This window comes from Homalodisca vitripennis, chromosome 8 (genome assembly GCF_021130785.1).
Source record: "Homalodisca vitripennis isolate AUS2020 chromosome 8, UT_GWSS_2.1, whole genome shotgun sequence".
NCBI classification, from domain to species: Eukaryota; Metazoa; Arthropoda; class Insecta; order Hemiptera; family Cicadellidae; genus Homalodisca; species Homalodisca vitripennis.
The window spans coordinates 33,241,107-33,263,841 of record NC_060214.1 but is presented as its reverse complement, the minus strand read 5'-3'; the positions used below and the strand labels follow the sequence as shown (position 1 = coordinate 33,263,841).

The following is a 22,735-nucleotide window of genomic DNA, read 5'->3' as shown; positions in this document are numbered from 1 at the left end:
TTTGTCTTTTTTATCTCATTATTTTCATTACAGTATTGTGAATTTCATCCCATTTACTGTATGAATTCCGAGTCAGTTATTAGCATTGTGCAGAGCCTATAAGATACAGTTTTACCTTGTTTGGCCTTTCATGGTGTATTGTTTTGTTACACTCAATGTAGCAAATTCAATAGGTTTTTAAAAATATTTAATTTAAATTGCTTTCACTTTTATATTATGTAATGTTTTTTAACAATACTTGTCTTCACTCTTCGGCATTTTAATACCATAGCTAACGTAAAACTTATGTACAGTGCAAAATAATTATTTTAAACTTAACCTTTCCAGCGTTATTGACGCGGATCCGCGGAGGGCTACTACAAGCTCAAAACGTTATTGCCGTGGATCCGCGTTTTTGCATTCTTTATTTTCTTAATGCTATGTTAGTTGAATATTTTGCTGCTAGATGGTTCTAGTAGTTATGCGACATACAGACGGGTTGCCCTGCCACAAATTCTATTACAATGGGAGTGGCAGTGGCTTCTAATTGGCCAAACACTGTCTAACGGGCGTGGCCTTGCGCCTTTCACAAAGTCATTGACGGGAGCTCCCGTCAAGGCATCTAGTCAGTTAGTTAGTGAGAAGCGTCCGGTACACGCACATGTATTTCGGTTATCGCTAATTTTCTGTTGTGTCCTATTCTTTTTAAAGTAAATTATTCATATTATATACAGCAGTGTCCAGTGTTTATTTATCGGTAGTGTTTTTTTACCTTTATTCGCGTGAATGGCGAATCCAGACGATTCGGAATTTGAAGATTTGGTAATTCTGAGCAATTACTTGGTCAACCCCAAACTTTTTCATATTTTTACTACGGTCATAAGGATGTTATCAGAAAGCAAGAAACATAATTCAAGCCCCGCAAGGCCGTCCTACAGGTTGCCGAGCGATAAAAAGGTTCAAAGTCCACGCGATAACAGTGGTTTGCGGGAGAGGCGCGGAATGCCAGTTGTGGCAGCCCGCCACCAAATAAACACTCTTTGTGTACTTTTGTATTTTTCTAATTTTATTAGTTTGTAATATAGTATTATGTTTATCTGTAAAACTGTGTTTCATTCCCCTATTTACTGAATAAATTATAAAAAAATTAGTGACAACTACACTGCTATTCTACAATATTCTCAAAAGTTAAAAATTAGCCTAGGAAATCCAAAAAGGGCTAAACAAATTTTATTTACCATTAAATAACTCTATTTTGACATACAGAAAGGAAAATAAATTTAACTTTACACATTGGAAATTAAAAAAAATTCTAACTTAATCAAGGATCAGGTCCAATTTTTCATGACGCTTAAAGGGTTAACTGTTTAACAGTATTTCCACATTATTTTTGGCTATATTCTTATTTCTTTTACTTCCATGGGTGGTGTCATCTAAATTTTCCAAATTTAAATATTGTATCACAATTACAGTTTTTTTTAATATTTTAGTATCGCTGTAGTAAGCCGATAACAGATCCTAAACTGATACAATATTATTACCACATATTTACTCATTATTAAATATTTACTTATCCAACACATTATAACTCATCTATATCATATAATTGACAGATGCTTACACTTCATTTAATTCTTGAAGAGGTATTTCGTAAGATGAGAAACATACATAATATTGACCACGGTCCTGTATAGCTTGTACATGATTGTTATAAATTTTTGTACTGATAGTAACTCTTCATCGACACTGAAATTTGGACAGATCACATTGCAAGGTTGTAATATTACATATTTTAATAACACTTAATAAAAGTATTTTAATGGTAATGATCCAAGTGGCATTAAAATTATTTTAATGCCACTTGGATCACTCACTACAAATTATTGTTGGAAAAAATATATAATGGTTCATAAGAATAATTGTAAGAACTGTAACTACTAGGATATCTCTTTAAAATTTTCACCAAAATGTTTGTAACGCTCTTTGAAAACCACTTTAACATTTTTTGGAAGTACATTTTCGTATCACATATGAACAAAGCACCTACTTTTTTTATAAGGAAACAAATTTTTACAAGTAAATATTTATACCACTCTAACTTTGCTTTTAATAGTCTGGTCTGCTAAGTATAGGCATGTACACAATTTTACCGTTGTCTAAGCAGTTCACAGATTAATTATGAACAATTCTAATTATTTAACCAATATTTCATATTAGAAATGTTCATAATTTTTATGATGTTTGCAACAGAAGCAGAGCCAGTTGCCCCGCCAACATCGCCAGCACCTTCATGCTTCCCGTCACCGTGTGGTCCGAACTCGCAGTGTCAGATGGTAGGGGGTGTGCCAGCGTGTTCGTGCCTGCCAGACTACATCGGGTCCCCACCGACCTGTCGGCCCGAATGTGTGCTTAGCGCGGAGTGTCCCAGTCAGATGGCCTGTATCAAGCAACGCTGTAGAGACCCGTGTCCAGGCTCGTGTGGAGTAAACGCTAACTGCCATGTCGTCAACCACCTGCCTATCTGTACCTGTAATGAAGGCTTCACTGGAGACCCGTTCACTCAGTGCTCACCGATACCGATCAGTAAGACTTCTATAAACTGTCCTCAAAAATAACCTTTTGAGAATACATAGTAAACAAATTGATCAACCTACAAATCAGCATATTTTGTCTAAATGTTTTATTGCGCACAAACCTAAATAACATAATTCTTAATGAATTATCAACTAAAAATAAATTAATCTTAATGATATTGGTACAAAATAATGCAGGTTATTTTTCTGGTGTAACAAAGAAAGGAATCCAGTGTAAAAATATTGATTTTTTGACTCTATTCTTTCTTAACATATTATCATTATTCATACTTATGAAGAGCAAATAAAGCATGAAAATGTTTAAACTATTATAATTTTTTTTGAGTGCTTGTTGAGATTTTTGTACAGCAAATTATATATTTGAAAATTTTATACAAGTTCAAAACGTTTAATACATGTATAAATAATTAGTTTCATATTATTGTGTTGCCTCCAAAATAAATTTTGAGGAACTTTGCTTATTTGTATATAAGTTTGATTTTTTTCTGCACTAAAAAATCTCCAATTAAAGGTTATACTAAACAGTAAGGTATTACGATTAAAATACCTTGTTGTGCTTCATTAAATGTAGTTTAATCTTTTATACTTTTCTTTCAACGTTTTTAAGCATATTTATATCAAGTTGATTATGTCCTGTAGAAAATGGGGGGGTCCATAGTACTTTAAATTTTCTCTGTTAATATTTTGCATTTTTATTTGAACTAGTTGAAATTTGTTTTAAAACAAAGACAGACAGATGTCTTCAAAGAACCCCATTTTTGTAGTGCTTGGATGAAATGAAACACACTGTTATCAACTGAAGTCCCCTCCCCCTGAATTGCATATTTTATTTCTGTTGTTTTAAAGAATTTAGAAATTAATTGGAATTTGTGCTTTCAGCAACACCAAAACCAGAAGCAGTGGATCCCTGCAACCCTTCGCCTTGTGGACCCAATGCTGTCTGCAGAGGTGCAGGCTTGTGTGAGTGTATCCCCGAGTACACGGGCAACCCCTATGAAGCATGCCGTCCTGAGTGTGTAGTCAACCCTGAGTGTCCGAGGGACAAAGCCTGTCTGCGCAACAAGTGTAGGGACCCTTGCCCCGGCACTTGCGGCCAGAACGCTCAGTGCGACGTTGTAAACCACATCCCCGTCTGTTCTTGTCCTCAGGGCTACACCGGCGACCCTTTCACCAGCTGTCGGGTCTTGCCACCAGGTTGGTTACCCTCAAAAACTTCAGTGTAACAGGGAAATGGATTTTTTTGCTTCTGCATAGGAATGCATAGGTTCTCGTATATTTCAACACTAAAATGGTTTTATTAGATTTTTATCAAATTTTAATTATTGCAATCCTTGTAATTTAAAGCACTATTTTTACTTTCTATACCCAACCTTTATGTATTAAATAGTATTTTAGTGACTTGAATTCAAATATTTATTTGAAATATCTGCCATTTTGATACAATTAAAGGGTTTTGTTTAGATTCCTGTGGTACAATGGTTACATGTCAGAATTTACAATTAATTGTCTAAATTGTCAAACTAAGAGCCTTTCACTGCAACTCATATTCAGAGTTAATGCAAAACAATATTTATTATGATTTTTAGTATATTTTTGTTTTATTATGATGTAAAGAATTGTTTTCTGGTTTTTGGACATAAGTTTCGAATTACCCTGAATAAATCAAACTTTATTTCCTAAAATTGGTCCTGACTGTAGGTAATATGCTTTCTTCCATTTTATAATTTTTTTTGTTTCTTATAAAGTAAATGTTATATTTAATCTATATTAGACTTGTTATTTAATTAATTGTGTTCTCATACTTCCTTGCAAAATACCAAAAAAGTATTGTAATAGTCTAAAAACAACTATACTATTTTTCTTACTTATTTTTTGCTTACTCAACCTTGTTTTAGAGAATGCTTCATTCTTAATATTTTTGTTCTGTGATTAAGACCATATTGTTCTGTGTTGTGCAGTAGTACAAGGGCCGATAGACCCGTGTCAACCGTCACCTTGTGGACCCAACAGTCAGTGCCGGACACAAGACAGTCACGCTGTGTGCTCATGTCTTGCCGGTTACTCGGGAGCACCACCATCATGTCGACCTGAGTGTATCGTCAGCTCCGAGTGTCCTCAGACCCGTGCCTGTGTCAACCAGAAGTGCACTGACCCCTGCCTCGGCTCCTGCGGCCTCAACGCTCGTTGCGAAGTCATCAACCACTCGCCCATCTGCAGCTGTCGTGAAGGCCAAACTGGAGACCCGTTCAGGAGCTGTTTCGATTTGCCTCGTAAGTTATCAAATGGCCCAATCACTTTTAATATGTTTTTATCAAGTGTAAACAACCACTAGTGCTGAACAGTGAGTAACTGATTGTTGTTGCTATCAGTCTCTGTTGTTATAACAACTTGAAATGTCTTGTGATTAAAAACTCAACTCAACTGATGCAAGTATTCATGAGTTGGTTGGCTTCAACTCAATTTAGATTTTTATTTCTCAAAAATTAGTTCTAAAACAGTGAAAGTTGAATTAACTTTTGAGGTTCATATTCTTTTCAGTGTTGTTCTGTAGAAGAGTATATGTTTCTTTACTTAAGTATGTTAATGTAAGATTTAATTCTACAAGTACTAAAAATTAGACATAATTCTTATGTCTTGACAAAACAAATCTTTGAAAAAATGTAGTCATTGGAAAAATTGTATATAATTGTGATAATAGTGGGTAACCATAATAATAATAATAAATACAAGGGTTTTGATCAATGATTCAATTTTCCCCTCAATGTTACAGCTCCAACACCTCCTCCCGCTGACGAACAGGAGAGGGACCCGTGTGTGCCGTCGCCCTGTGGCCCCAACGCCCAGTGCCAGACCAATGGACGTTCACCTGCCTGTTCCTGCCTGCCTGACTATGTAGGGGCCCCTCCCAACTGTCGCCCAGAGTGCGTCATCAATCCTGACTGTCCCGCCACGCAAGCCTGTGTCAACAGCAAGTGTGTGGACCCTTGCCCAGGCTCGTGCGGCATCAATGCCCAGTGTTCGGTCATCAGTCACGCAGTCACCTGCACCTGTCAGGCTGGCTTCACTGGCAACCCCTTTGTACAATGCATCGCCCAGCAACGTGAGTCAATTTCCTTCTACAGTCGTAATGATACATTACACAATTTAATTCCTGTTTTGTGTAAGAATTTTGTAAAATATAAACATGTAAATAACAAATTTTAGTGTCAATAAAAAATGTCTGATTCCACTAAATTGACAGTTTGAAAGCATTTATTAACAATCTAATTCATTATAAGCATTCAGTTCAAATAAGTATTATCAATATGTATTTAAAGTACTTTGTGATCAAATTTTTATATCCATTTGGGTTATAACAGAAAAAAACAGTACTTTACTGTAGTACTATTTATAGGTTTTAACAATGCATTTTAAAATTAATATTTTAAAACAAACAACCCTCTGTGCTCAAGAGTTTTGTTTGCCGTGTAATATGAAAGTTTTTAGCATAAGTTATTGTACATTGAATCATTAAAAGAACATTTTGTTTCTGTACAACAGAAGAGCAGATCAACCCTTGCACACCCTCACCTTGTGGATCTAATGCGATCTGTACGGAGCGTAATGGAGCGGGAGCCTGCAGCTGTATCCCAGACTACCAGGGTAACCCATACGAGGGTTGCAGACCCGAGTGTGTGCTCAGCTCTGACTGCCCTACGGACCGTGCATGCATACGCAACAAGTGTCAGGATCCCTGCCCCGGCGTATGCGCTCAGTTCGCCCAGTGCACTGTCATCAATCACATCCCTACCTGTACCTGCATGCCGGGATACGTTGGCAACCCATTCGTCTCCTGTGCGGTCCAAGAGGCTCCAGGTAATATATTATAATGTTGTCAATCAGTCATCACCGTTAACGTTGGTTTCAGCAGACAATTATTGCATACTGGATGAATACGAGTACTGAATATCACTCAGTATAGAGCCGCAGTTATGGTATTAAATTGTTAATCAGTAACAGTTATTTAATCCTCATAGATGAAATAATGGACAAGGAATTCACAGATTTAACCTGATATGTTTATCAATTACCTATCTTGTTATCCTAAGATGACAGAGTCTTGACAGAATCAATATTTGTAGTGAATAGTTTATATAAGCTCTTGCATTACATCTTTTGGTACTTATTGTGATTAAATTGAACTAGGACGAGATTCCTTAAGGCATTAAAAGTCAGTAAATTATGTAAAGAGCAGCTCAGAAAGTTCAACATGATAGGGAGAGGGGGAAATCCCTTCGGATCCTCTTTGGGTGCCATTGTATAACTTTATTTCCTTTTGCTCCAGAGATAACTGGTGAATCCATTAAAGACCAACTCTCCCCCTCTCCCCAACTTCTCAAACTTAACCAGAACAACCAATGTTAAGTTAGCTCATTGTAGGACATTACCAACTGTTTTTTCTCCATCTTCTATTTGGTTTTTCTCTTCTGTCATGAAGACGATATAAGATAATAACATAAACACTTTTTTTAGTTGTGTTTTAAAGGTTTCTATTGTGTGTTATTTAAAATATTTTTCTGCTGAATGCAGGTAATCAAGTGTAACTTCCAAGTACTTTTACTAATAATAGTTTTCTATTTTTTAAATCGAAATGGCTTTAAAGTAGTTTTGATTACTGAGAAATCATGAAAATAACAGGTAGATTACAAAAATTGTGTTCTTCATTATTAGAAAGCACCCTTAATAGTATATGAACCTTTGAGAACTGCATTTGGTTGAAGACAGTGTAATTTCATTTGATAAAATTACTACAAGGATGACTATCTGAAAAGAGTACTTCTGATGATTGTTTAAGTATCTTTCAAAGAAAATAATTAACACCACTATCATTGCTTCTGTACAGTGACGCAGGCCACAGTGGTGGACCCGTGCAACCCAACGCCGTGTGGGCCCAACAGTGTTTGCCGCAACAACAACGGCCAGGCTGTCTGCTCATGTGCCCCCGAGTACCAGGGAGCTCCTCCCAACTGTAGACCCGAGTGTGTTGTCAACAACGAGTGCCCGACCAACCGGGCATGCTACAAGTTCAAGTGTACTGACCCCTGTCCTGGCACCTGCGGCATGGATGCTCAATGCCAGGTTATCAACCACAATCCCATCTGCAGCTGTCGTGCCGGCCTCACTGGTGATCCTTTCATCAGATGTTTCCCAGTGCCAGGTACATGATCTCATTATTACTAGTGAAACAGTAACTATGCATATAGTTGTCAGTATTAGTTTTGACTGTATTAGTTACACATGAGATAACTCATCCAATGCTATAAATTGAAGCATGGGAAAGAGTGCGCTCGGACTGTTCCCTGTGGACTTAAATGGCACAGCCCTAGCCTCTATATTTAGAATTAGCCCTCTTTGAATTTCCAACCCTTTATTGGAAATGAATTCTGGAAATAATTGTACTCAGTTGTAGTTATAACTCAATATACTTCCATTACACATACTTTTATTTATACTACAATGTACTTTTACAACATATGTTGTGCCAGTTCCCACAGTATTATAGATACTATGTCTAATTTATTGAGTCTGTTTATTGACCATTATTGCTATAGAAGAAAAATACTTTTTGATGAATTGGTAAATTTGTACGTTAATAAAACTAAATTAAATATAACAATGCATTTTGCAGATCTGATTGAATTCATATCTGACCTATAATTTCTATGTAGGTCAAGAAGTAGATCCAAGATTAATAAAACAATTATATTATACTTAACACATATAAATACAATAGTTTTCTAGCTCACACTAGGAAACCGAGATGATAGAAATGGTCCGGGAGTGGTATATAATAGTTTTTAGTAATAAAATAATGTTTCATTATAGCAATTTGTTAACAACATTATAATGAAAATGATTTAATAGTTCAACCAACACCGACTACACAGCAAGAGCCGTTGGACCCATGTAACCCATCTCCCTGTGGACCATTCTCTGAGTGTCGTGCGGTCGGAACGCAGCCATCCTGCTCCTGCCTGCCCAACTACACTGGATCACCTCCCAACTGTCGACCCGAGTGTGTGGTCAACACTGACTGCCCCTTCACACAGGCCTGTATATCGGAGAAGTGCCGTGACCCTTGCCCTGGCTCTTGCGGTCTAAATGCTGACTGTCGTGTACAGAATCATATACCGATCTGTACCTGTGCTGCGGGCTTCAGCGGCGATCCTTTCTCACAGTGCTCACCCATTGTTGGTAAGTTTTAATGTTTTATTACTGATTATTGAAGTAAGAAAACTTATTTCTTTATACATTAGTAAAATAATCTGTATGATCATCCTGCATATGCCTTAGAAATTATATAAATTCTTTGATCTTCTATCTGTTTTTGAGGAATCAAGTTCAGCTCTTTATAAAAGAGGTTTTATTTCATGTCACATGAAGTTGTAAAAAGTATATTTATTATTACAACAATATTTTAATAATTCTAATAACAATTCAAGTATCGGGAAAACTCATGTTTCTTTCAAAATCCTTTCATCATCAAAAATAAACTTTAACGTTATTATTGAGATGTGAGTTTTAACTATCGTTGATTATAATGCAGTAATTTTCTATTTCCTTTAACAAACTGTGATTTAACATAATGTACTTATATTTTAATTGTAGTGGAAGAACCACCGCAAGCAAAAGACCCGTGCAATCCATCACCTTGTGGGGCCAATGCCATCTGTAACAACGGAGCATGCACGTGCCAGACCAACTACTTCGGCGACCCGTACACAGGCTGTCGGCCGGAGTGCACAATGAACTCAGACTGTCCACGCAATCGTGCTTGCAGTAACCAGAGGTGTATCGACCCCTGTCCAGGAACCTGTGGCTCTGGAGCTACATGCGATGTCATAAACCACATTCCCACCTGCACCTGCCCCTCGGGTACCTCCGGTGACCCCTTCGTTGCCTGCAAGGAGGTCAGACTGCCTGGTAAGTTGCAATTTCTTCTATACTTTTATTTGAAATACCAGTTGAGCACTATGTATTTGTAAAGCTCTGACGTTTCATGTTCAAGTACTTGTTTAATTTCTAATAGTAATGATGTTAATTCTAGACCGTAATAACAATGATTAGATTTAAAATTTAAGAAATAACTCCAATTGTGGGAGTTATAGCTCGTGGAGTTCTGGAGTAGTATCTCTTAGTCTAGTATCAATGACAGACACATAATTACTGCAATATAAGATCATCACTTAAATAGAACATTCAATACCTCAGGAATCGATTCTGGGCCATCTCTGTAAACAAAATGTAATTTATTACATATAATACGAATATACTGCTAGCAGTTATAAAATCACATAATTATTTACAGCTGCAGCTCCAGTGGATCCCTGCAGCCCGTCACCGTGTGGCCCGAACAGTCTGTGCCGAGTCAACAACGGAGTGGGTGTGTGCTCATGCCAGAGCGGTTTCGTGGGTGCACCACCTTCGTGCCGTCCTGAATGTGTGGTCAGTGCCGAGTGTCCACTCACCCAGGCCTGTCTCAACAGCAAGTGTCGTGACCCGTGCCCTGGCACGTGTGGCCAGAATGCTCGGTGCCAGGTCGTCAACCACAACCCCATCTGCAGCTGTGCGGCCGGCAACACTGGAGATCCGTTCCGACAGTGCTTCCCCATTCCAGGTTAGTTCTTGTCTTTCATGCATTTATTAGCTGACAACACTCCAAAAGCTAGAGCAAATTTTTATTTAACTGTGTCTCATATATTTATAATCATTATTTTAACCATTACAGTGTTGTGAATGTCATGTGTTGTTAGTTTGCTACCATTCAGAGACAACCTAGGACTAACAAGATAAATTATAACGTACTAGACTTTTTACTGAATTAACTACCATAAAAATTAACTAATAACAAAGAAAATTATACGTATTGTGTGGTAGATTAATGCAATGGTTTGAGTTAATATTGCACTAGATTACTTTTCAAATGAACTAAGATTAAAAAATGTAGTGAACTCCTTTGACTGCAATTTCTAATAGTTTTCTAAAAGTACTATGTTTAACATTAAGAATAATTAACTATAACAATGGCAGAGGATATTGGAATATTTACACTGTTATTGTTGTTACAGCAACGCCAGTGCCGAATGTGCCGACAAATCCGTGTCAGCCATCACCGTGCGGACCGAATGCAGACTGTCAAGTGCGCGGTGACAGTCCCGCGTGTTCGTGCCTGCCCAACTACATCGGGTCCCCACCGAACTGTCGTCCCGAGTGTACTATAAACCCCGAGTGTTCTAGTCAGTTAGCGTGTATCAACCAGCGGTGTGCGGACCCGTGTCCGGGCTCGTGCGGTTATAACGCGCAGTGTTCCGTGGTGAACCACACGCCGGTGTGTTCGTGCAACGCTGGCCACACTGGAGATCCATTCACCGGCTGCACACCAGTACAAGGTAGGGTGAAGCGACATTCATCTATTGCTTGCTGCATGGCATGAGGAGCTGACTCGGCGCAGACGACGCAACGACCCCCACCCCCCACCACCACCACCACTCTTAACACTCACACTTCTCTCTCTTAACCTTACTGTACCTGTACTGTGTACCTTCCTTTATTACGTGTTCTTCTACTGCTTCTCAGGGTGTTTCAATAGAAACTGACACTTCAACATTCTCTTGTCTCTTGGTCAGTACCATTTCAAAATATTTGTAGAAATCTTCAACGTATTTCTATTTGTATGCAAATTAAATTTAATATTTACGAAAATTGTAGCAACTGTACTAATATGATCTAGAGTTGTACGCGTCGAATATTGAAGTGTCTGTTTAGGTCTAAAAAAACATCAACAATGATTTATATTTTTAAACAATGCTAGACCTTTTAAATATAACACAGACAAAACAACTGAAGACTAAATTTTTACTCAAGATAAAAATGAAACTTTGCATTGTTGGTGGTTTTTTTTAAGATAATAGTTTAGAATAATCATTGTGTTACATTAGACGACAACACTTCCATCTCATTCTTTAATTCACGATATAACTCTTGTATCTTTCATTGTAGTCTAGTTTAAATGTGGCATCCAAACCCCCAATTTCTTTCATAACCAAATTTGTGTGAGGTTATCATCTCATTTCTAAACCAATGTTTATCTATTAAATGCCAAAGATTTTATATGTAATCTCAGAGATGTTATTCAACTAAAGTTAATTATTTTAATATGGATAACTTTCATTATATTTTTCTGGTGAACAAAATCTACCAGAAAAAGCCTTCTAAGATATGAATCTGTGTAGGATTTGTTTATTCATGAAACTAAATTCATATTCATTCACTAATTAATATACAAACCCCAGGTAGTTAAAGAATAGAACAGCGTTAAGTTTTTATAGGCATTTATCATTGTTCACAAACTATAAAAATATGAAATAAATTTTTAAGATTTTAAGCCAGTAGTATTTTCAAATTCAGTTTCAGTTTTTAATAAAAATTTTTTTGGAAACCTCTTAATAATAGTTGTATAAAAAAAGATTGATTGAGATGGTTATGTTTACTGTAACTTTTTACTATTTTGACAGAAAATTGTTTGTCATACTAATGGAACAACTTTGATATATTTATGGAACAGTTTCTTCCAATAGAAAAGCCACACAACAATTAAGTTCCTAATTAGCAAAAAAGTTATATTGATAGATAAGTGGAGGTATAACTATAACATATGAATTACACATCATAATGATCAGCTTACAATATACCAAAGTAAAATATATATACACAGTGTTTCAAGCTTCAGTACATGGATAAACGATTAACATTTTATTAAGTTTCCAGGACAATGTTCTGCTTGTGTTTATTTAAAGTACTTACTGTTTATTTATAGTAAATTTACTGTATATAAATTCTTCTATTGCATTTAGCATGATTCTTTGCAGTAAATAAAACTGAACATTAGACTCAAAATTAATAAATTGTGTTTCTGATTTTGCAATTGCGGCCATTTTAATATTTTAATGTCAAATTGTATGTAAAATCAACATCAAATACAAAATATGGAAACAAAAGATAACACAAAAAGGCAAAACTTGGAGTATAATATACAGTTTGGTTGAACTCGTTGAAAGTTTTATTTTTACTTTTCAGAATATGTTAAATGAATAAACGTTAACCTTGTGTTTAATCACACAGAAAAACTAATTTTCTTGAATAGTTTTCAACCAAACTTGACAAACAACGTACCTACTCTAAATATTTGCTCTTAATCCAGGTCTTAAGATTACTACCGCTTTTCATGTAACGTTTCATAAAGTTTCTATGACATAGAAATTTTAAAATGGTCACCATTTTGAAATTGAAAGAAATTCTTTTTGGATCACAAGTATTGTCTCTCAAAATAAGAAATATGTGTGCAAAAGGTTATTCAATGTTGCATAAAACAGTCCGTAAATTGTAAAATAACATACACACGCAAACAAGAGTAGTAACGAAATAGAACATGCAATCTTATCGCATTTTCTATTCTTATATATTTCTGTTTATTTACATTTACTTAACCATTGTCAAAGTACAGATATTAAATTTTGGAACACTGTGTATATTTATAATTAAATCAGTGTATAAAATTGGAAGTGTTGTTTTCTGAGTTAACAGCTAACTGATCTTAGGGCAGATCATTAGTACTATTTTAATTTACTAACAGTCTTTTGGAATTAGATGTGTCTGATATCGTGTCCAAACATGCTGTGGCTTACCATTCAGTTTAAAGAGGAAAACTATCTTGTGTTTATTGGGACCCTTAAAATATGTAAGAACTTCTTTTATTTGATAGTAAGATGAATATGTAAACTTTAAAACCGAAAGTTCGTAGCTTTTAATCACTTCAACTGTAGCTTATTATTGTTAAATCTACACATTTAGAAGTTTACAGTTTACACAATAACAGTTTAAGTTTTAGACGATCGTTAGCTGGTTTTGTCTGATTTTTTTTTACTTTTCAAAAAGAAACTCTCAGCAAAAAGTGGGAATTGAATATATATCCACAATAATCTTGTAATGTAAACTCTATAGAAAACAAAGAATATCTGTTGTGCATTAAAATTTGTATTTTAACACAGATTTTATGAGTAGTTGTACAGACTATACTCTGCAACTAGCAGTAACTTTGACATAGGTTTTTCAGTTTTTCTATGTAATAAGAGAAGGTTATTTTCCAATACAAAAACTACTCTATCTGTCTAAATACAATTGTTAACAAATATTGTTTGTACTTACATGCTAACAATTAAATTTGCTTATTTTTAAATACAAAAGTAATTCTTTGAAAGTGTAGACCAGCTAATACAAACGTTTTAAGTATAAATAAAAGGCATTATTTTTTCTCCATAAACATTTATAGCGATATTCCAAAATATTATAGTTTGTTTGTAATTGCAACTTATATGATATTAATTTTTTACACCACTGGGTTCCAAAATCCTGTAAACACTATTTTACTTCAGTTGATTTTAAAATAAAAATCTGAAGTTTGTAACTAATTTGTGTTGAAACTATCCAATTTTTATTCATAACAACTTCTTGAAAAGGAAGTTGAAAGTGAGTGGGCTAGTCAATTTGCAAACAGATTAGTCAAAGTCGAACCAAAGGGTGTTTCCTTGTGTTGGTATTAAAAAATCGCCAAATATTAAATTATAATTCACTTAATTTTTAAAATTTAACAACTAGCCTATACAACTGATGTACAATAACAACTGGATTTCTCATTTATTGCGATATAAGTTATCTCACTCATGTATTTTGGTATATACAGTCAGTCAATCAGAAGTTTAAATCCTGCAGAAAATATTTATTGGAAATTATAGATGATAAAAATTGTTTCATTTATGATCCAGATTAAAAAGCTTGATCCCAGATCAAACTTGTTATATCCTTCATTTACGTTTTTGTTTATTTAATTTTTATTAGTGCCTTCAATCAATACCATAGTCAAAACATTTGAAATGTAAATCACAAAAAAGTATCGTCATCTATTCTCCATAAATTCTATTGATGTCTATATTTGATGCAGTTGTGACAACTTACTGAAAAAAAACTAAATAATTATTGTCGGACTTGAGCAGTTTTAATGTCTGTAGTACCACATGAAGTAATCCAGTAGTTGTTATACATCAATAGTGTAGATAGATATACTTACATTATAAAAAAAAAAACATTGCCAAAGGTAAATAAATTTGAAACTCTATAAACCAAAGAAAATGTATATGCATTTGTTAGTGTAGGATACAGATGGCTGAAAAGTACCCATTTCCCTACTTTGTTTGAAACAATTCCTTGTTTTAAATCATTTACACTCAAGTATAAAATAAAATTTTATATTTATTTTCAAATTGGCTTTCAAAATATCTTTTGCCTCTAGCAGTATATTGTTTAACATTATCTCAAGTTTTTTATGTTTCTCTGCTTAAATTTTAACTATTTTCAAATTATAAAATAAAATGAGTTCCAAATAACACTGAACATGATGAAAAAGGCTGGAATAATGCACTGTACAATTATAAAGTAGATATTAATAAAACGGTTTAACCGGGATGGTCAGTATTCCTTAAAGAATGAGTTAAACCTTTCCTTAAATATTTTATGTTTAAAACTTTGCTGAAGATACTTAAATGTTTTGTTAGTCAACTCAGGATTTAGTGTAATAGCAATAACTTCAACATAATTTCATAGTTAGTATTTTAATCAGTGCAATATATTGAAATGGCAGTTTTGCTTTAAAGTAGCCAAATGTAGAGTTTAAAATGGGAATTTTAAATGTGACCAAACATTTTTTGTATGGCAGTGGAGACATTTCAGCCATTTGTTGACAATGTTCCTTATGTAGTTTTTAAGTTTTCTTATGTGTTTTACCTTTAGTCCACCTACACTTTGGGCAATATCTACATTCATTTCATTCACTCTTTCATTTCCATTGTGTCATTTACTCCTATCGTTCTAGTCATTCTGCTTAAAAGTCTTAATTGTGCATATCTTTCTCTCAGTTTTCTTTCAGTATGATATGTCACTTACTTTGTGTTACATCTTTTGTTTGTTCTCAATTTCAATTTTCCTCACTTCTTGTGGTGTAACATTCTTCATTTTAGAATGTTTGTTGTTTTCATTTTGTTGTTTCTATAACATATCTTTAATGTTTGTTTCTGTCATTCTTTCATTTCATTTACTTCCAAACACAGTTTGAAATTTTACCTCATCCCAAGCAGATACATATTTGAAAATTCGATGTAGAATCTTTTTCAAAGTACATACTATACATATAAAGAATATTACAAATGTTTTACACTTTTTTGCATCTAGTTTTCCTAGAAACATTCATAGATAGAAAATTTAAGTTTAGAATTACCAAGGCCCCCTGACAACGAGACTTCGCACCGCAGATTCAGCATGTCAGCTCCTGTGACTGTGTTTGTGTATGTTGCATGCAGCACGACTCGTGACTGTTATTGTGTATATAATGCATCGTGACAACCTCTCAAATATATATCTCTCTCTCTCTCTTTTGCATGCCATGGGGACTCATCCAAGGTAAGTGCCGAGTCCCCCGCCAGTGCTTCGAGGGTTCATCAAAGTCATTTCTGCTTCTTGTTAGGGCCACCGTCGTACCAAACCGCAAAGCTACTTTACGTTCAGACTGTTCTACTCTTTTCTCTTCTTTTTTTGTTTCCCCTGTGAATTGTGCACATTCTGAATTCAGTGAGATAGTATTAAAGTATGATTAGTTTCCGGATTACTCAAAATTTTAATTTTTTTAAACAGTGAAAATTATGCAAAACAAATTTTTAGCTCAATAATCATGTATTTTTATTAAAACAAAGCATACAAAATTAATAATGGTTTTAAAATTTTAGAGTATTAATAATTTTTATAAAGTTTATTTGGGATTAATTGAATTAACTCAGTAAATTTTATCCTTGTAATATTTATTAAAGAATAGTAAATTCAGTTGCGTTGGTTATTTATTCTTAATTTTTTTTTAGTTTGAAAAATCAACATATCAATGTTATAAAAATAATGATTTATATGTATTGCATTTTACTTTTTACATTTTAGTAGGTAACAAATTTTAGTTAAATGTATTTTTTGGTTCTTATGTACTTTAGGAAATAAATATTCATTTATATTTTCAGAAGGGCTTTATACATATAAATATTATTTATATAAATGTTTTAACCTTTTAATAATAACATAAACTTTTTAAGTTGACTTGTCTTTAGAATGTGCATAATTCATCTTTGGTGCTGGCTTTTACTGGAAAAGTTTCTGGTATTAAATGTTTGGCCAGATATGTCTAGTAAAATTGAGGAACTTCATTTTACATGGAAAGAATAAAATAACTGTATCTACTAACGTTAACTCTGTTAATTAGTAATAACAGTAACCATTTGTTTTAAAACGTTTTAATTATTATCTTCAAGTAATTAATTAATGAATAATACAAATAAATGTTCTTCCATGTCAACTGAAGTTCATGGCACTTTGAGTGTACATATTTCTAGGAATATATTTTTACACTTTATTTTAAAATAATATTTTTTTATATTTAACATTTATTTTATGAAAGCAATAGTCTATCACAATAAAGTATTAAAAATATACTTTTGAAAAAAAGACTAATAAAATATTTGACTGTGTGGTTCATTTTACTCATAAAACTGGTAAAATTCCATTTGTCATACTTTATGAATTTGTGAAGGATATTTTGTAAAATACCACAAATATTCAATATGTTTCGAGTATGAGTTTGAAAAATAAACTTTTCCATATCAGTATCAAAACTATAAAAACAATATTTCACCATAATATACAAATCTACTCTTACATCAATAACTTTAGAGATTAGAGATTAAGGATTTGTGTTCAGAAAAAGGTTCTCAATTTAAGGATAATCCAAGTGTGTCACTTTTCATTCCTTCAATGATCCCACCAACAAATTAATATATAAGTATTTAATTTGCCATTTTCCGCTCAAAGTCCAAACCTATTAGACTGAATAAAATATTAATTTTCAATATTGGGGGCTGAAAATATGTTTGTGCAATACTACTTTATTGTAAAGTCCATTCTGTCCATTACGTCTTAATCTTTGAAATGTGTATATGTTGAATATAGTTGCGATATTTTGTGCAACATAAAACATCACCTTGTTTCACATTGTCAAAAAATGAAAATAATCTTGGTTTTCATGATTTTGGGTGTTGTCCCAGTCAGAATTCGAGTTTTCTGTCATTTTGGATGCTCACAATAACCTCCTCGCCACAATAATTCGGAAATTAAAACTTGTTTTGTTATTTACACCAGTGGCATATAAAATAGAAAATTATTTGGGGGAGCTGACACATTGGGGATTTAGGCGGTGTAAGAATCTTCACTCAAGAAATTTTTGAGCTCTAAAATCTCATAAATGTTTTCTGGCTTAAAAGTAACTACTTGGTGCAATTTTAATGTTTGTCTTTCAACATTTTTGGGGGCTCAAGCCCCCTGATCCACAACCTTTTATTAATGCCCAAGGTTTACATGTTATAAATTAAATAAGATACCATTTATACATGTTGACCTCCAAAATGATGTCTTTTCATATTACATACTCTTAATAAGAGGTTTACCAATCCAACTTGATATTCATTGCTCTATTGTTTAATTAAATCCCAACTATATGAGTCAAAAGTGCTCATAAAAAATCAGAAAGCCTTTAGTTCTTGAATGGTATAACTTAAAAAATAAATTTCAGTCATGAACAGAGGGCATAAAACTCTTTCTTGTACCACCAATGAAATTTCAACTTCTTGGGGGTTCGGCCCACATGGAGTTGGTTAAAAATCTTTAATATAACTAATGTGATTTGATTTGATATAATTGGTGGACACTAATTAGTAGGCAATATAATGTACAGGACGTTTATCAAAACATGGATCAAAGGATAGATTTAGAATAAAGAGAATGCCATAAATGGCGTATCTTTGTAAAGTAATTTGAAAAGTGGGTACAACTATATTTTTACAACCCCCAAATGAGACTCATTGTTATTTAGCTTTTCTTATCACGAATTCATTTTTGGGTCTTTTTATAAAGTGTTTACTAAGATCCAAAATAGTATTCAGCTTTACTTGTACTTTACCTGACCTTTTAAGATTTTCCACCAACTCCACATCTACCCGGGGAGTTGAAGATCAATCACCCAACCATCTATGGTACTGATGTGCACAGTTTAATATTTAAAGTTAATGGGATTCAATGTGATATAGGCTGGGTTAATATTTTATTTAGGTCAATGTTATAATAGAAACAATTGTATCCTTCCATAACAAATTGTTTGCATTTAAAACATTAACTTTGAGTTATTTTTTGACCAAGCCCAAGGAAAAATGGCTGAAGTCAAAGAAATTAATTTTTTACAGTACATGTAACATGGAAAGGATTGATCTATTTTCATATGCAAAGAAATTTAATTCCTTAAGTAATGTGTAATTTTCTTAAATAATATTTAATAAAATTCTTAAGTTATAAATAATAAAAAAACATAATATTCCTTGAAACATAGTTTACTGAATCCATGTACATTCTGTAAAAATTCAAAACCATACCTTCAACCATTTTCCTAGGGCCCGGTTACAAAAGTAACTGTAATTACTTCTATAAATGCACGAAATTTCTAATAAAGAGAACAAAAAAATCTTTATGTGCTTTATCACCTTCAGGGAAAAACCTTAAAAGAGAGGAAAATGAAATTTTAAAAAATCCTGACTAAAACCAATCACACCATCTTTTTAAACCAATAAAACCAAACCAATTACATCAATCTATACCTTTTCAGGACCTTGAGAGTCATGAAGCTTAAAACATTTTATGCAAGGTACATCACATGCAGAATTTACCAGTTCTTGATAAAAGAAAGCTGTAAAATTTAATTTTTGTGTTATTTTATTCAGTACTATAAAATAACAATGTAATTACATTGAGTTATTAGCTTCAGAGAGGAATATGTAAAGATGGAAGTATGTGTCTCCTCAGTATTTTTTGCTCTGTTGCTTGTTTAGAATAAAGATTTCAAAATGAGTACTTCCTGTTTTTTAACTTTTTAATTTTTACATAATTTTATTATATATACTGTTTGAACTATCCATACTTTCACTATATATAGAATGCGTGATGGACCAAAAACTAAGTTGAAGCAATATTACTCACTATATAAACAAATTTATATCAATACAGTACAACATTTGATATGGGATTTCTTACTTTCCAAACTAAATTCTTTAAAAATATTATGTCTTTAAAAACAAAAAACAATCAAAAAATATATATCCATTTTATATATGTCTTAAAAAGTGGTATTGTGAAGTGTTCAAGTTAGAAAATTTTAAATTAGAACTAAAAAAGTAATATTTCTTTAGGTTTTTGAATGTTAAATATCAAAAACACACTATGTATTTCATCAAAACTGAATTTATTATTCCTTAAATGGTGTACATTTTACTTTTTCCAAAACAATGTTCCAGGTTTTATTGCTTTACATTAACAGGTCTGTGAAGTAATTTCTTGACAAAATTATATTCAACAAAAACTTTTTATTATTTCAGATTATTTAAAAACATTCAAACCAAATATGTGATAAAAAATACCTCTATTTAGTTTGTAAGTCATGATAATACAAAAGAAATATTAAAATGCATGCAGAAAACTGTCATGTAAGCATGATGCATGTAAATTTGTGTTTTTTGTCAAATGAAATTGTTTCTGTGTTATTGTTTTTCAGTTTCTTTGTGTAATGAACGTAAAGTTGCTTGCGGTTGTTGTTAGTTAGGGACTACAGTAGATCTAGAAGATGTCACAGTTGATTGTCTCTGTCTTTGTTTAGCAGATTTTGTTTTAACTGTTGTTTTTTTAGCTCAGAGCTGCGTTGTTGCATTCTGCACTATTTATTGAGTTTTAACTGTAGGGTTATTCAATATTGGACCTCTAATATATCAATTTCGAGTTCCACTATTGATAGCTCTTGGTTTATTATTAAGTTGTTTGATGTATTTTCTATTGTTTAGAATGATATAAACATAGATATTTTATAATTTATGTGTACAATAATACACATATTTTTATAAATTAATTGTAAACGTGTCTCTGTAACAATGATGAATAATTTATGAGTAAAAATGCACTTCAAACGTATTGTATACTTAGTAAAATAATGCAATACATTTTGAAAATAGTATTCTATGCCAGTACTTACTGGATGGCATTGCAAAAAATTGATATATATTTCTCCTAAATGACTAATGGTTTATAAATCCCCTATGGAATTTGAGAGACTTAATTAGATTTGTGATGAATACAAAAATAAATTATTCAAACAGCCACATATCTTACCTTTCAATAAAGTACCTAGAGTAATTCTTAGTAAAATTTAAATGAATTAAATGCCATCCAATACCACAGAGGCATGCATTAAAAATTTAAAAGTATGTTGACAATAAATGATTGTTAAATTTGTACATTTGTTACTATTTCATGGTAAACCAATAAAACATCTTTAATATGCTAATGGCAAATGTTGCTATTTTGATGTAATATAATGTTATCTCTTATAATAATTTTAATATTGTATTACTGTTGAAACTAATATGAAAGTCTCTCTCAATTTAATAGGATGAATTAAATTTTGTATGAACATTTGAATTTTGATATTCAATAATATTTGTACTATTCCAAATTATAATCTAATGGAGAATATGAAATTTACTATTTATAAGTAAAATTACATATCATAAAATTGGGAGTGTTTTCATTATTAAAAAAATATGATGTTGTATTAGGTGTTCAACATTTTTATATTTTAACATTAAACTTTTCATATTTTTGCTCAAGAAACTGTAAATATTTATGTAATGAAAATGGTTATGTTAGATAATTGCAAATTAATTTAAAGTACAATTTCTCTTCTGTTATGAATATTTTGTATTATTTTAAAGGTAATTTGTTTTATTATTTCAGTATTCTAGACTTATAGCCCTTGCTGAGCTTTTTATTTTTATTTGTTAGTATTGTAAACACTGTTATTCTTAGTATTTATTTGTTTAACATTTTCATATTTACTTTGTTTTTATATTGACTGAGATTATATATTATACAATTAGCTGTTGTTTACATGTGTATTTTAACTATAATAATGTAATCTATGTGTTACCATTTTTCTGCCATTTTTAGGTGAATGGTTGCTATATAATAAATTATCAATTATATTACTATTAGTTACTACATTCTTAGGTATTACATAAATATTTGATTTTTTAATATTATTTATATTGTTATATTTTAAATTATATATAGTGATATTTTGGTTTTTACTTAATTAAATTATTTACAAAAAGGCTGTTGCAAGTTTAAAACAAACCAAAGGATATCAAATTGTTGTTTTATTTTATATAAAAGTACATAACTTTTAAAATGTATGAGATGTTTCAATAAATATACTCATGCTAACTGATACTCATGTTTTTTCTAACCTAATGTAAATATTATCTGGCGTAGACATAGTTAAATAGTAATTATTGGATAGTTTCTTTAAAAAAAAATGAGTAATGTATCTTTAGTCTAAGTTGAATATAAACATTTCTGTTTTACCAGAATACTAAAATATGGTCAGTCTGTTATGGAATATAAATCTAAATCAAAATATAAATCCAAGACAACACTTACATTAATTTCTTTTTTAATGTACTATGTAATTTAAACATTTCAAATTATTTTAATGATATAATAAAAAATAATTCATCGATTAAATTTTTAACCCATTATTTATAAATTTAAATGCAATTATTTTCATTAAGTTTAATATTGAAAGACAATTAAATTAAATTTTAACAAATTATTAAAATAATAATTGATTATTAAATGAGGGAAACATATAAAATCTTTAGATAACCTTCAAATTATGCATAACGTTATCTCCTCCTCTGCCAATAGTCTTATTTTAATGTAAAATAAATCATGAATTTAATTTTTAAAATTATTTCAATGAAACAAATCAAACTTTCACCTTCAGCGTATAAATAAAAATTCAAACAACAAGACTATGAAATAAAATTTAATAACTATCTCAACAGGTGTTTGTGTTAGTTGAGGGATACCACACAAACACTTTTAAT

The 22,735-nt window shown here is 32.2% G+C and overlaps 1 protein-coding gene across 1 annotated transcript in view; it reads left to right on the top strand.

Moving 5' to 3' along the window:
- Window positions 1-22,735, top strand: part of LOC124367525 — a 277,317-nt gene that overhangs the window by 209,864 nt on the left and 44,718 nt on the right. Inside the window, exons 81-90 of the mRNA XM_046824409.1 lie at window positions 2,230-2,562; window positions 3,453-3,767; window positions 4,532-4,843; window positions 5,344-5,673; window positions 6,114-6,428; window positions 7,456-7,770; window positions 8,478-8,807; window positions 9,222-9,536; window positions 9,922-10,230; window positions 10,682-11,002. Coding sequence (XP_046680365.1) covers window positions 2,230-2,562; window positions 3,453-3,767; window positions 4,532-4,843; window positions 5,344-5,673; window positions 6,114-6,428; window positions 7,456-7,770; window positions 8,478-8,807; window positions 9,222-9,536; window positions 9,922-10,230; window positions 10,682-11,002 — 3,195 coding nt within the window. The remainder of the gene's footprint in view (window positions 1-2,229; window positions 2,563-3,452; window positions 3,768-4,531; window positions 4,844-5,343; window positions 5,674-6,113; window positions 6,429-7,455; window positions 7,771-8,477; window positions 8,808-9,221; window positions 9,537-9,921; window positions 10,231-10,681; window positions 11,003-22,735) is intronic.